General features: G+C 42.3%; 1 protein-coding gene and 1 pseudogene across 5 annotated transcripts in view; one reads left to right on the top strand and one right to left on the bottom strand.

Annotated features, from left to right (window-relative positions):
- ZNF451 (zinc finger protein 451) overlaps nucleotides 1-13,910 on the bottom strand; it is an 84,834-nt gene that overhangs the window by 45,357 nt on the left and 25,567 nt on the right. For all 5 annotated transcript variants that reach the window (XR_012883159.1, XM_075861980.1, XM_075861978.1 and 2 more), the window contains exon 8: nucleotides 997-1,150. Coding sequence is in view for 4 of the 5 variants with exons in the window: in XM_075861980.1 (XP_075718095.1) it covers nucleotides 997-1,150 (154 nt within the window). In the remaining variant the exon portion in view is untranslated. The remainder of the gene's footprint in view (nucleotides 1-996; nucleotides 1,151-13,910) is intronic.
- LOC142758986 (actin-related protein 2/3 complex subunit 5-B pseudogene) lies at nucleotides 11,709-12,162 on the top strand (annotated as a pseudogene).

Below are 13,910 nucleotides of genomic sequence, written 5' to 3'. Positions count from 1 at the left end.
CTGAGCAGGGAACTGGGCTAGGTAAGTATTTTTTGATTTCTTTCTACAAAGGGGGGGCTGTGTGGCACCATTTACAAGGGGGGCTGTGTGTGTGACCTGTTTCATTTAATTTCTTTCAATTTATTGTTATGGGAACTTATATAACTATATTGCTTGTAAAATGTACAAACGGTTTTATGCTCCAGTTGCATTAAAAGAGTAAATAAAAATTACACCTCATTGATTGGTAGAGAGAGAAAGCAACCATGGCGAGGGGGAAGGAAATGTCGGGAAATTAGTTGGGAGGGGCGCCAATCTGAATCTTTGCCCCGGGTGCAGGAGAACCTAGCTACACTTCTGATCATACTATTCTCTTATGGCTGACTATCATGCTGTCTTGTAGATCAGCAGGCAAGTCCCTTGTACACATCTTGCTGGTCAATCACAACTTTGATTTTCCTTTTAACTGGTGAAACCGTGGTTTAAACCCCTTAAAGGGGTTGTACCAGAATCAACATTAACTACCTATCCACAGGATAGGTTACAATTGTCTGATCGCTGGAGGGCCCAACAGATTACGCTGTGCTTGGATGTTTCCACCAAATCCATAGACAGTTAATGCATAGGCGGGCGCATGTTTAACCACCGCACCATTCAAGCTGCAAAGGTTGCAGTGAAGAGGAACGGGGGTTCAGGAACCCGTTCTCTCGATCATTGGGGCCCTTAGCGATCAGAAAATTATCACTTGTCTTGTGGATAGTTAATTGTCGATTCTGGTACAACCCCTTTAAGAACGCAGACAGTTTTGGCCTTAAATGGACACTAACTTTTCACACAGCTTACGTTAATCTAATAAACAGTCTATGTGATAAACAGCCAAACTGCAAATCACTCACAAAATTCCCACGTTTTATACAAGAAAGGTGTCCCAGAAGCCACTGCCACTAAACGTCACCCTTTCAGCAAAATAGTAGTCACTGTACTATCCTCACATTGCAGGACATGCCTAGAACATACCTTTGAAAATAATAGTTCGCTTGAAGTGATTGCTTGCAGACATGTGTTTCAGACATTCATCTCTTTGATAAAAGAGTAGAAAACAGCATGGACAGGCAAAACATTGGATAAGCAGGGAGGGAATGCGTTTTTCATGGCCATCAGCCATCTTTGCCTAGAAGAAGTTTAACATGAAAACACAGCACTTCAAAAACTAAACCCATTTATTTATGATCAACGTAAAATGGTGCTTTATATAAATGAAAAATTAAAAATGGACATAAAATGTGTTGGAAAGGTTATTAAATCGTGCCTACTGAAAACAAAAGTAGAAGCACAATAAAATGAACACATCCAGAACTGTGGAATTTCAGCCAGTTATGACACTTACCAATATCAATAAATGTTTAAAAAAAAAAAAAAAAAAAAAAAAGAAGATTGATTACTTACCGGTAACCAGTGTTTCATGAACCTATGACAGCACCCCTGGAGAGACATCCCATTCGCTGGACAGGAGGCCTGATGACATAAAAAAAAAAAAAAAGGACAACTCTCCACACACCTAGTCTATTTTTTATATGTGCCACCCAGGTGGAATTTCCTCACACCTCCAAATATATATAATATTTACAAGAAATCCCACTGGATTCCGGTTGAGAATTTTTCCTAATTATGAGAATTATATATGCTACAAGAATAAGAGGGTAACAGAGGGGTGCTGTCATAGGTTCATGAAAAACCGATTACCGGTAAGTAATCAAACTTTTACCCTTTCACCTATGACCGCACCCCTGGAGATGTACAACGGAAATCAATATTTAGGGTGGGACCACAGCTTGTAGCACCTTTCTACCAAAGACCAAGTCAGAGGTTGTATGCAGTTGTAATCGGTAATGCTTAGGGAAGGTGTGAGGAGAGCTCCAGTTTTCCGAGGTTCTTAAATCCTTAATGATATTTAGATACTGGACCAGGCATCTCCTTACATCCAGGCAGTTAAACTGCTGTTCCCTTGGATTTTTAGGGGAATCACAAAAGGAGGGGAGAATAGTAAAGTTTTCAAGATGACTATCTTCTAATAGTAGGGCATATGGAGGAAAGGCAGAGAGTGCCTGTATCTCACTTACTCTACGTGCTGGGGCTAACAAAAATTTAATTTTGAGTGTCAGCATCTTTAGGGTTATGGAGTCTAGTGGTTCGAACTGTGAATTTGTCATAGCCTGGAGAACAATATTTAAGTCCCATGGAGGAGCCGAGGACCTAATCTAGGGTTTTAGCCTAGAAGAGGCTGTCAGAATCTCCTGACCCAGTGGTGTTCCGCCAATCTGAAATCAAAAAAGGAACTTAATGTGGAAAATTGAACTCTTAAAGAACGGGTGTCGCGAAAAAAAAAATGGGAAAGGCATAACCCTTCTCCTGACTCCAACACTGGGAAAACGCATCTATCGCTGTTGGGTAGTCTGTGGGATCCAGGGAGAAGAATCTTTTGACCTTTCTGTTCTCTCTGGATGTAAGCAGGTCTATTGAGGGAACCCCCCATTTGAAAACAATCTTCTGAAATATTTCTGTATTCAGAGACCAGTCTGACTGACTTAACCTCTTCCGGCTTAGGAAGTCCGCTACCTGGTTGTCCTTTCTCTTTAGGTGGACAGCTGAGAGGTGGCGCTCTGCCAGAGAAAATATTTGGGAAGATAAATTCATCAGTGGAAATGATCTCATCCCTCCCTGATGATTTATATAAGCCACTGTCGTTGTGTTGTCCGAATATATCTTCCCATTCTGACCTGAAATTGCTGGTATACAGTTCTTCATCATTTGAAAAACCGCTGCCAGCTCCCTGAAGTTGGAAGACCTTTGTGCAGCCTGACGGTCCCACTGACCCTGAAGAAAAAAGAGGAGTCGTACTAAATGAGATCCCCAAGCCCAGGGACTTGCATCCGTTGTTATGTTGAGAGTAGGTGTTGTTACCCATGGAATGCCCCACCTGAGGTTCTCCCTGTTCAACCACCATCTGAGAAAAAGCATGGCTGCAGATGAAATGTGGAGGGATTGATCTAGGGAGAGACTGCTCTTGTCCCACTGATTTAGAACGTCCACTTGTAGAGCCCTTGACCTGCAATGAGCCCACAATACTGCTGGGTTGCACGACGTCATGAGGCCCAAAACTGACATAGCTTTCCTGAAAGATGTCGTATCGTTTAAAGAGGCTCTGTCACCAGATTTTCAAATCCCTATCTCATATTGCATGTGATCGGCGCTGCAATGTAGATAACCGTAACGTTTTGTTTTTTTTAAAAACGTTCATTTTTGGCCAAGTTATGAGCTATTTTATATATATGCAAATGAGCTTTGAAATGGACAACTGGGCGTGTATTGTGTTTTTAACTGGGCGTGTTTACGTGTATGACGCTGACCAATCAGTGACCAGTCAGCGTCATACACTCCTCTCCATTCATTTACACAGCACAGTGTTCTTACTAGAACGATGTGCAGCCACATACACAAGTGTCCTGATAATGAATACACATGAAATCCAGCCTGGACGTCATGTGTACTCAGAATCCTGACACTTCTGACTCTTTTCTGTGAGATTCCAGCAAGCCACGCGTAATCTCGCGAGATTACGAGGTAAACGAGATTTCGTTTCCCTTGCTGGAAATCTCACAGAAAAGATTCAGAAGTGTCAGGATTCTGAGTACACAGGACGTCCAGGCTGGAGGTAATGTGTATTCATTATCAGGACACTTGTGTATGTGGCTGCACATCGTTCTAGTAAGAACACTATGTGCTGTGTAAATGAATGGAGAGGAGTGTATGACGCTGACTGGTCAGCGTCATACAAGTAAACACGCCCAGTTAAAAACACAATACACGCCCAGTTGGACATACGAAAAAAAACACGCCCAGTTGTCCATTTCAAAGCTCATTTGCATATATATAAAATAGCTCATAACTTGGCCAAAAATGAACGTTTTTAAAAAAAAAAACAAAAAAAAAAACGTTACTGTTCTCTACATTGCAGCGCCGATCACATGTAATAGGAGATAGGGATTTGAGAATCTGGTGACAGAGCCTCTTTAAATATAGCTCTGAGACCCTGTCTATCAGAGGATTGATCTTCCCTTCTGGAAGGAAAGACATCTGCTTGGAGGAATCTAGAAGAGTCCCTAGAAAGGCACATCTGTTTGAGGGGAATCAAGTTTGATTTTTTTTAGATTTATGTTCCATCCCAGGTTCAACAGGATAGAACGAATTACCTCTATCTGCTGAATCAGGGTCTGAGTTGTGTCCGCCACTATTAGGAAATCGTCTAGGTAGGGAATCAGGAGGATGTCTCTCGTCCTGATGTAGGACGTCATTTCTGCTATTCATTTTGTAAAAACCCTTGGGGCTTGTGAAATGCCAAAGGGGAGGACTCTGTACTGGAAGTGAAACAAGGTTCTGCTGAGGGTCGCTGCTACCCTTCGATATTTCTGGTGAGGCCTGTACCATATTAGTACAGGATAAAATGCATCCTTCAGATTTAGTGATGCCATCACACAGTCCTCGGAGAGGAGATTTATGGTTGAGGAAAGGCTCTCCATGCAATTTTTTGTAGGTCAAGTATGAATTTAGTTTTTTAAAAATTTATCATGACCCCGTATTTCCCTTCCGGTTTCTTCACAAGAAAAAGAGGGGAATAAAAGCCTTTGCCTGTTTCTGTACTTGGGACCTGAATCAACATAAGTGATAGAATTTCTGACTGTAGGGCTTTTTGTTTTTCTAAATTCTTTGGTGTCTTTGTAGGAAAGAATCTGTCTGGAGGAATGGATATGAACTCTAGAAAATACCGTTTTTAAAATTCCTAGGATTCATTGGTTTGCCGAGATTTTTACCCAATTTCTGGCGTCATTGTTGGTGGTCTGTTCTTGGGGTCGTTTTGAGGGCTGAAAAGGAAGCCCTTGTTCTTCTTAGGGAACTTCGAGGCCATGAATTCCTGTCCCCCGGGAATAGGTTTTTTATTAAACCTTTTGGGACGAATGGAATCCATTGGCTTTCCTTGTGTAGGGAACCCCTATTTTCTATCAGACGCTTTCTCTAATAGGTCATCTAGAGGGGGCCCAAATAGAAAATCTCCAGAGCAGGGAATCGCACATAATTTCCCATTTGAACCAGTGTCCCCCTTCCAGGATTTTAGCCAGATAGCCCTTCTAGTGGAGTTTGAGAGGGCAGCTGATCGAGCAGAGGAGCGCACAGAATCTACCGAAGCGTTGGCCAGAAAATCTGCTGCCTTAGACAATACTGGAAGGGATGAGAGTATTTGATCCCTAGGAGTCTTGTCTCTAATGTGAAGCTCGAATTGTGCTAGCCATATTTTAAGAGACCTAGCTACACAAGTGGCTGGAATGCCTGGCTTAAAAGCCCCTGAAGAAGCTTACCAGGCCCTTTTGAGGTAATAATCTGCCTTCCTATCCATGGGATCGCATAAGGAACCTACGGTAGATCCACAATAAGAAGAGCACTCTTCCTAGATATTTTTGGCCACTGTGGCATCAAGTCTAGGGGAATTATCCCAATCTCTGCAGACCTCTTCATCAAATGGATATTTCCTTTTAAGGAACTTAGGAATACCAAACTTTCTATCTGGGTTTTTCCATTCCCTCTTGGCGAGACTCGTTATGTTCTTATTGAGGGGAAAGGTTCTCTGCTTTTTGGGCCCTAAGCCTGCGAACATAATGTCCTGTACAGAACGGGGTACTTCTGGGTCCTCAATATTCATTGTTGCTCTTACAGTTTTAAGGAGCGGATTGATATGTCTGCTAGGAACAAGGTTTTCCTCATCAGAGGTACTATCTGAAGAGCTCAGCTCTCCTTCGAACTGAAAATCCTCTTCAGCAGAAGAACCAGATGAATTCATCCGACTAGAAGTGGATGGTTGATTCTTCTTTTTAAAGGGGGGGGGGGGGGTTCTTTTTCTTACCCTATATAAGTCTTGGCACCTGTTGAAGTACCGGACTTGAGGATCTTGTGGCATCCGATCGGTCAGTGCGTCCTGCTGCTTCACCTGTCGTTTCCATTGAGGAGGGAGATGCTGGAGACCGTGGCTCCGTTTGTTCAGGCCTTGGACTGGCTGGGGAGGCCCTCGGCTTCGGACGCCATGAAGCCCCTCCTCTCCGTTAAGGCCGCCAGAAGCACCACTTCCAGGGACGTGGGAACGTCACCTGCCGGAAGTGACGCGCCGCCGCATCCTGAAGTTTCGCAAGAATGCGTACCAGCTCTCAAGGGAGCTGAGTATGGCCCAGGGAGAACCGCTCTCCCTCCAGAGGAAGGTCCCACGCCGTGGGATCTGAACCACCTCCAAGGAGGGAAGTGATGGACTGGGAGAGGGAGTACCTACCCCAGGCTTAAGGTTGCTCCACCCAGAGGAGACTTATACCATCCAAAGCACCACTAGGGAGAGAAGGTAAGAACCTACTAGGGGGTCTGTAATCCAGGGAGAAGTGCTTTTACAACAGGACAATCCCACCCGGAGGACGGGAAACCTGACGGGTATGTGGAGAGGTGTGTCCTTTATTAGATCATCGGGCTTCCTGTCCAGCGAATGTCTCTCCAGGGGTGCTGTCATAGGTGAAAGGGTAAAAAAGGTATGAAGTTATTTTTGAAAAGGCTATACCAGTCAGTACATTATCTGCCCTATTTATAGGTCATAAACCACTTCAGGAAGAGCCCTTTAACCGTCCCATATTGCTACCAAGTAAGCGCTTCAGGCTGCGTTCGGCCAAGGTGCAGATACGACTCAGACTAAATGACTCCCAAACGTAGATCTGGCGCAGTTTTCAGACAGACTACAGGGAAAAGCACTTCTTACTAATGGCCGCGTGGTAAACTGGCGTTTAGCTGCTTAACCGTGCAGCGATTAACAATGAAAGTGCTTTTTACTGTAGTCAAGTTGAAATCACTCCGCACCATGAGTACTCAGCATCAGTCTATCTTGATCAGTGACAGACAATTAAAAAAACAAAACTGACACTAAGGCGCTGTGCACACGGTAATTACGAACCCATTAATTTCTGTCGCCGACGGACACCTTCCCGTATATTTACAGGAAGGTGTCCATGCCATAGAAAGGCTTCACAAAAAGATAGGACATGTCCTATTTTTTGCTTTTTATGGACCGTGCTCCGTATATGGGAGCACTGCCTGCAAATGCGAGTGGCTGTCCACGACCGGCCGTGCCCTTAATCACTGACTGATCGAGGGCACGGTCGTGTGCAGAGGGACTCAGATCGGGAGACCGATTCTCCAATTGGCCATAGAGCTAAAAAAAATTCTTAGGCCTCCTTCACACACACTTTTAGATCTGCATTTTTTTCTTTTGCTTATTAAAAAACACCATGAATTTCAAGCGTTTTTAATTGCGTTTTTGGTGGCCATTTTTCTATTACTTTAGTAACATGCTGTTTTTTATGGCGTTTTAGCCTATGGGGAGAAGTCAGAAAAATGCAAAACCTAGAGACTCCTTAGTTTTGAAAAAAAAAACAACAAACAAACAGGCCACTGACCCAAAATACGCACCAAAATGCCAGAAAACGCTACAAAATAAAAATAAAAATTCTTTATAGTGCGTTTTATATTTCACTAGATTTTCAACAAACATACTAGTCCTTTTCAATTAATTAGAATATCACCAAAAAGTTAAATTTCAGTAATTCAATTCAAAAAGTGAAACCCATATATGATATAGATTCATTACACAGAGTGATCTTTTTCTTTTAATGTTGATGATTATGGGTAACAGTTAATGAAAACCCAAAATTTAGTGTCTCAGAAAACTAGACTATTATATAAGCCTAATTTCAAAAATGATTTTTTAATACCGAAATGTAGGCCTACTGAAAAGTATATACAGTATATGCACACAATACTTGGTCGGGGCTCCTTTTGCATGAATTACTGCATCAATGCGGCGTGGCATGGAGGCGATCAGCCTGTGGCACTGCTGAGGTGTTATGGAAGCCCAGGTTGTTTTGATAGCGGCCTTCAGCTCGTCTGCATTGTTGGGTCTGGTGTCTCTCATCTTCCTCTTGACAATACCCCATAGATTCTCTATGGGGTTTAGGTCAGGCGAGTTTGCTGGCCAATCAAGCGCAGTGATACTGTGGTTATTAAACCCGGTATTGGTACTTTTGGCAGATGCCAAGTCCTGCTGGAAAATTAAATCAGTATCTCCACAAAGCTTGTCAGCAGAGGGAAGCATGAAGTGCACTAAAATTACCTGGTAGACGGCTGCGTGTGACTCTGAACTTTATATAAAACAGTGGACCAACACCAGCAGATGACATGGCTCCCCAAACTTCGCATTGGACTGTAAGCAACTTGGATTGACCCCTCTCCACTCTTCCTCCAGACTCTGGGACCTTGATTTCCAAATGAAATGCAAAATTTACTTTAATCTGAAAACAGGACTTTGGACCACTGAGCAACAGTGTTGGTCCGCTGTGTTATATCAAGTCCAGAGTCAACGCAGCCGTTTTGACTGCATCAAAGTGGTTTGTAGCAAGTCGTCAGCCTGTGCAGAAAGGATTGCTTCACAGCGTAACACACATCTATGGATTATTTTATTGTTTACCCCATTATTATACCACCTGACTATGCACCTGATGTACTCTGCCCAGCTTACATATACCCCCACATTATAAACTGAAACACCAGTAAAACTCCAAATAAAACTACTGCAAAGCAAAATCCACGCTCCAAAAGGTCACTTTTCTGGGGTTTCTAATATATTGAAACCTTAGAGCCACCGTTTTCATGACACAGGGCAGTAAATACCACAATAGTAAGCCTCAAATCTTGCATGGTGCTCTTTATGGTCTAAGCCCTGCCATATACCTCATACAGCAGTTTATGACCACATATGGGGTACTGTTGTACTCAGGAGAAACTACTCTACAAATGTTGTGGTGCTTTTTCTCCTTGAGTTTTTGTGGAAATTAAAAAAAAAAAAAACTAAAACGTACATTTTATTGAAAAAAAAATATCTAGAATTATTTTCACGACCGACTTCCAATAATTTCTGCAAAAAACATGTGGGGTCAAAATGCTCAGTATACCCATAAATAATTTCCAAAATGGGGTCACTTGTGGGGGGTTTGCACGGATTTGTCCCCTCAGGGGCTTTGCAAATGTGGCATGGCCTCCGCAAACCATTCCTGCTAAATTTGAGCTCCAAAAGCCAAACCCCTTCTGAGCGCTGCCGTATGTCCACACTGCCATTTATGACCACATATGGGGTATTGCTTTACAAATATTGGGGTGCTTTTTCTCCTTTAGTCCTTGTGGAAATTAAAAAACGGTTTTATTTGAAAAAAAATAAAAAAAATTACGTTTTTCATTTTCATGGGGCAATTCGAATAAAATGTATGCAACTTCCACGAGGTCAAAATGCTCACTACACCCCTAGATGAATTTGAGGGGTGCAGTTTCCAAAATGGGGTCACTTTTGGAGAGTTTCCCTTGTTTTAGTACCACAAGACTTCTTCAAACCTAACATGGTGCCTAAAATATAATCTAATATAAAGAAGGCCCCAAAATCCACTAGGTACTTCTTTGCTTCTGAGGCCTGTGCTTCAGTTCATTACCACACTAGGGCCACATGTGGGATATTTCTAAAAACTACAGAATCTGGGCAATAAATATGGAGTTGCGTTTCTCTGGTAAAAACCTTCTGTGTTATAGAAAAAAAATGGATTAAAAATGAACTTCTGCAACAAAAAAAAAAAAAGGAAATTTGTAAATTTTATCTCTACATTGCTTTAATTCTTGTGAAACGCCTAAAGGTTTAAGAAACTTTATAAACGCTGTTTTGAATACTTTGAGGGTTGCCGTTTTTAAAATGGGGTGATTCATGGGGGCTTGCATTGTATGGGCCCTCAAAGCCACTTCAAACTGAACTGATTCCTGTAAAAATAGCCTTTTGAAATTTTCTTGAAAATGTGAGAAATTGCTGCTAAATTTCTAAGCCTTGTAACGTCGTAAAAAATAAAAGGATGTTCAAAAAATTCTGCCAATCTAAAGCAGGAAATGTTGATTAGAACTATTTTGTGTGGTATAACTGCCTGTCTTACAAGCAGAAACGTTTAAATCTATATAAATGCAAATTTTTTCGCAAAATTTTGGTGTTTTTCCACAATTAAAGGCTATGTTCACACAGAGTTTTTTGACATGGAAATGCGACGCAAAACTCGTCAAAAACGGGCCGAAAATGCCTCCCATTGATTTCAATGGGAGGCGGAGGCGTCTTTTTCCCACGAGCGGTAAAACCGTCTCGCGGGAGAAAGAAGGGACATGCCCCATCTTCGGGCGTTTACACCTCTAACCTCCCATTGACATCAAGGGAAGGCTGAGAAAGCGTATTTCGCGGCGTTTTATGCGTGCAGCGCTCAATGGCCGCGGGCGAAAAACGCAGCGAAAAATGCCAGGAAAATCGGCGTGCAGGGAGAGGAAAGTCTTCCTCAAACTTCCAAACGGAATTTTGAGGCAGAATTTCCGCCTGCAAAAAACTCTGTGAACATAGACAAGTACTGAATGTACCAACCAAATTTTACCACTAACAAAGTCCAATATCTCACGAGAAAATCTCAGAATCGCTTGGATAGATAAAAGCATTCCAAAGTTCTTACCAGATAAAGAGACATATCAGATTTTAAAAATCTGTCATTTGGTCTAAAAGTGGCTGTGGCGGGAAGGGGTTAAGGAGCCATAATTATTTATTTTTTCCGTCGCTACAGCCATAGGAGGGTTTGTTTCTTGCGGGAGTTGTATTTTTCCATGTTATCATTTTGGCGTACATATAACTTATTAATAATTTTTTTTTTTCAGTTTTTTTTCTTTGTACAGCATTCCCCATGCGGTATAATCAACGTGTTAATTTAGCCCCTTAACGACCCATGACGAAAATACACGTCATGGACCAGGGGGGTGATGTTTGGTGCGGGCTCACGCGCTGAGCCTGCTTCATACACCGCATTTGTCAGCTGTGTATTACAGCTAACACGCTGCTCTAATGGCCAGGGACAGCGACCGTGCTGTTCCTGGCCGTTTAGCTAGTTAAATGCCGCAGTCCATAGCGGCCGTGGCATTTAAACCGTTAGGAGGAGGGCGGCCTTCTCCAACAGCCCAACTGCCCACCCGCAGCCCGATCGGGGGGGTTCCAAGGGTTGTCATGGCAGCCCGGGGGCCTAATAAAGGCCCCCAGGTCTGCCTTCTGTCTGCCTCTGCTAAGCCAAGCCAGAGGCATGGCTCAGCAGAAGCCTGTAAAAATGACACTATACTGCAATACATTTGTATCACCGCATTCGTAAAAGTCAGAACTATTACAATATACCATTATTTAACTCGCACAGTGAACGCCATAAAAAATTTTTTTTAAAAACTGAAAACACCCGAATCATTGTTTTCTGGTCACCTTAGCGCTAAAAAAAACACTAAATAAAAAGTGATCAAAAAAATTGTATGTACTCTTTACACCCTCCGCCCGCCAGAGCCACCATAAGCGGAGGGAGCCAGGCGGAAAGGATAGCTCGTGACTTTAATCAGAGCCGCCACCTCCCTCCGTCACCCCATCATCATTGTGTGCATTCACCGAATCACCCCACACTACCGGGACACCCGTACGGTCACCCCCGCCAGGGCTCCTGTCACCCTCGTCCAGTAGCACACCCCCTCCCAGCCTCTCGGTGTCCGGGGTCCATGCCATGGCCAAGAACACACTGTCAAGGCGATTCTGCAAGGTGGACATCGATGAGTACAACGAGAATAAGTTTGTGGAGGAGCCGGCGGAGCCCCAGGGGCAAGACAAGGGAGAGGTGGACAGTCATCAGGCAAGGGGGACCTGCTCCGAGCCTTCAACGCTGCCTTGCGGCACTCTCCTGTCAATTCCAAAAACCAAATAGTAAAAGGAATGTACACAGGCAATTGTACTGATGGTTCTGACATTGTTTAAAAGCAACAAGATTGAGCAAGCAGTAAAAACACTGGATCAAAGTGGTATCGACCTGAAATAAATCTACAAGGGTTTTGAAAAGCTTACAGAGAACAGCAGTGCTATATTGCTACAGTGGCACGGAAAAGACATTAGTAATAGGAGGCCTTGGCTCCATAGTCCGACTTCTGACCTCACGGAAATCTGTGGAAAAGACTATTAGCTGAATTGAGAAGTTTATGTCCCAGGGCTCTAGCACAGGGAAGAGTGGAGGCAGAGGCCCGACTGTCCACAAAGTGCTATATATTAAATGGTTTTGGAAAATTCAAAAAAAAACAAAAAACCTGTATGTACCAAAAAACAGTACCAATAAAAACTACAGCTCGTCCCGCAAAAAATAAGCCCTCGCACCGCTCAATCAACGGAAAAATAAAACAAGTTTCGGCTCTCACAATGTGGTGAACGGAACAAGTTTTTTTGTTAACAAATTATATTTTACTACTTTTACAAAGAAAAAACAAAAAAAAAAACTATAAATTTGGCATTACCGTAATCGTATTGAGACGCAGAATAAAGTTAAGTTGTCGTTTTTACCACACAGTGAAAGCCATAAAAACAAAACCCAAAAAACAATGGAGGAATTACGTTTTTCTCAATTTCACTCCACAAATTTTTTTCCCAGTACATTATATGCTATTTTAAATGGTGCCAAAGGAAGCTACAGCTCCTCCCGCAAAAATAAGCCCTCACACCACTCTATTGACGGAATAAAAACATTATGGCTCTCGGAAGGCGGGGAGTGAAAAACTAAAACCTAAAAACGAAAACGGTCTGGGTCGTTAAAGGGTTAAAGACTATGTACACCTTCGACATTGTGTTTTTGTTCATTAAAATTGCATATCAGTGTGATTGGTGCAACTTCCAAACTACATTTTAATACAAATTATTTTTACTTTTTGAGATATAGCTGCTTTGTATTCTTTATACCCAGCAGCTGTATCATGCACGAAGACCTGGATCAGTCAGGGCCGCGGCACTGACTGGTTCAGTGTTAGCGGATCCTGCGTGTCTATGACATGGAGGATCGAGCGGTTATCGATCACATGAAGTTATGAACTTAGATATGATCGACCACAGGTGGATGCTGCATGGACCCGCTGTCACTGAAATAGTCAGTGCTGTGGACCTGACTTATCCAGGTCTTAGCGCAAGATACAGCTGCTGTGTATACAGAATACAAAGCAGCTGTATCTCAAAAATTAAAAATAATTTTTAATAAACTGTATTTAGGAAGTGGCACCAATCAGACTGATGCACAATTTTAATAGTAAAAAATAAATAAAAAATAAGTGTACATAGCCTTTAATTGTTCAGGTCGTTACGATAGCAGCAATACCAGATGTGTGTATTTTTGTTTTTACACAAGAAAAAATAAAAAATAAAAAAAAAAACTTTATGGAAAAATAAATATATATTTTTTTCATAATAAACTTTATTTTACTTTCTTTAATTATTTTTAAATCCCACTAAGGGAGTTCAAAAAGCGTTATTGTTATCACTTTTATAGGCAACAGACGGAGCCCCCTCTCTCTGCCAAACCACTTATATGCCGATCGCTATTGACTGCGGAGTATATCAAGGGTGTGACTTTTCATTTTGTATGCGATTATGTATGTATAATCTTATTATATGTCCCACTTTTTTTCTGTGGTTAGTATTATGTATGTAGCAGAAACGGCAAACTCCTTAAGAGAAAGAAAAGAAGTTATAGCTCGCTGTTTTCAGCCACAAGTATCGCTTTGAAGAGATATTTTTGATGCAAATCGCCATACAGCTACAGTGCGGTGGTGGGGCTGGCTCAGAAACAGAGCCCCCACTATCACCAGCAGGTGTCAGCTTTTTATTACGGAGAGCTGACACTATTGTAACGGCCAGGATTGGAACTACCTCTGATCTTGGACATTTAACTCCTTAG

The sequence above is a fragment of the Rhinoderma darwinii genome, chromosome 4 (genome assembly GCF_050947455.1).
Source record: "Rhinoderma darwinii isolate aRhiDar2 chromosome 4, aRhiDar2.hap1, whole genome shotgun sequence".
Classification (NCBI taxonomy): domain Eukaryota; kingdom Metazoa; phylum Chordata; class Amphibia; order Anura; family Rhinodermatidae; genus Rhinoderma; species Rhinoderma darwinii.
The sequence above is the reverse complement of the archived record's forward strand: the minus strand, read 5'-3'. Positions and strand labels throughout refer to the sequence as shown.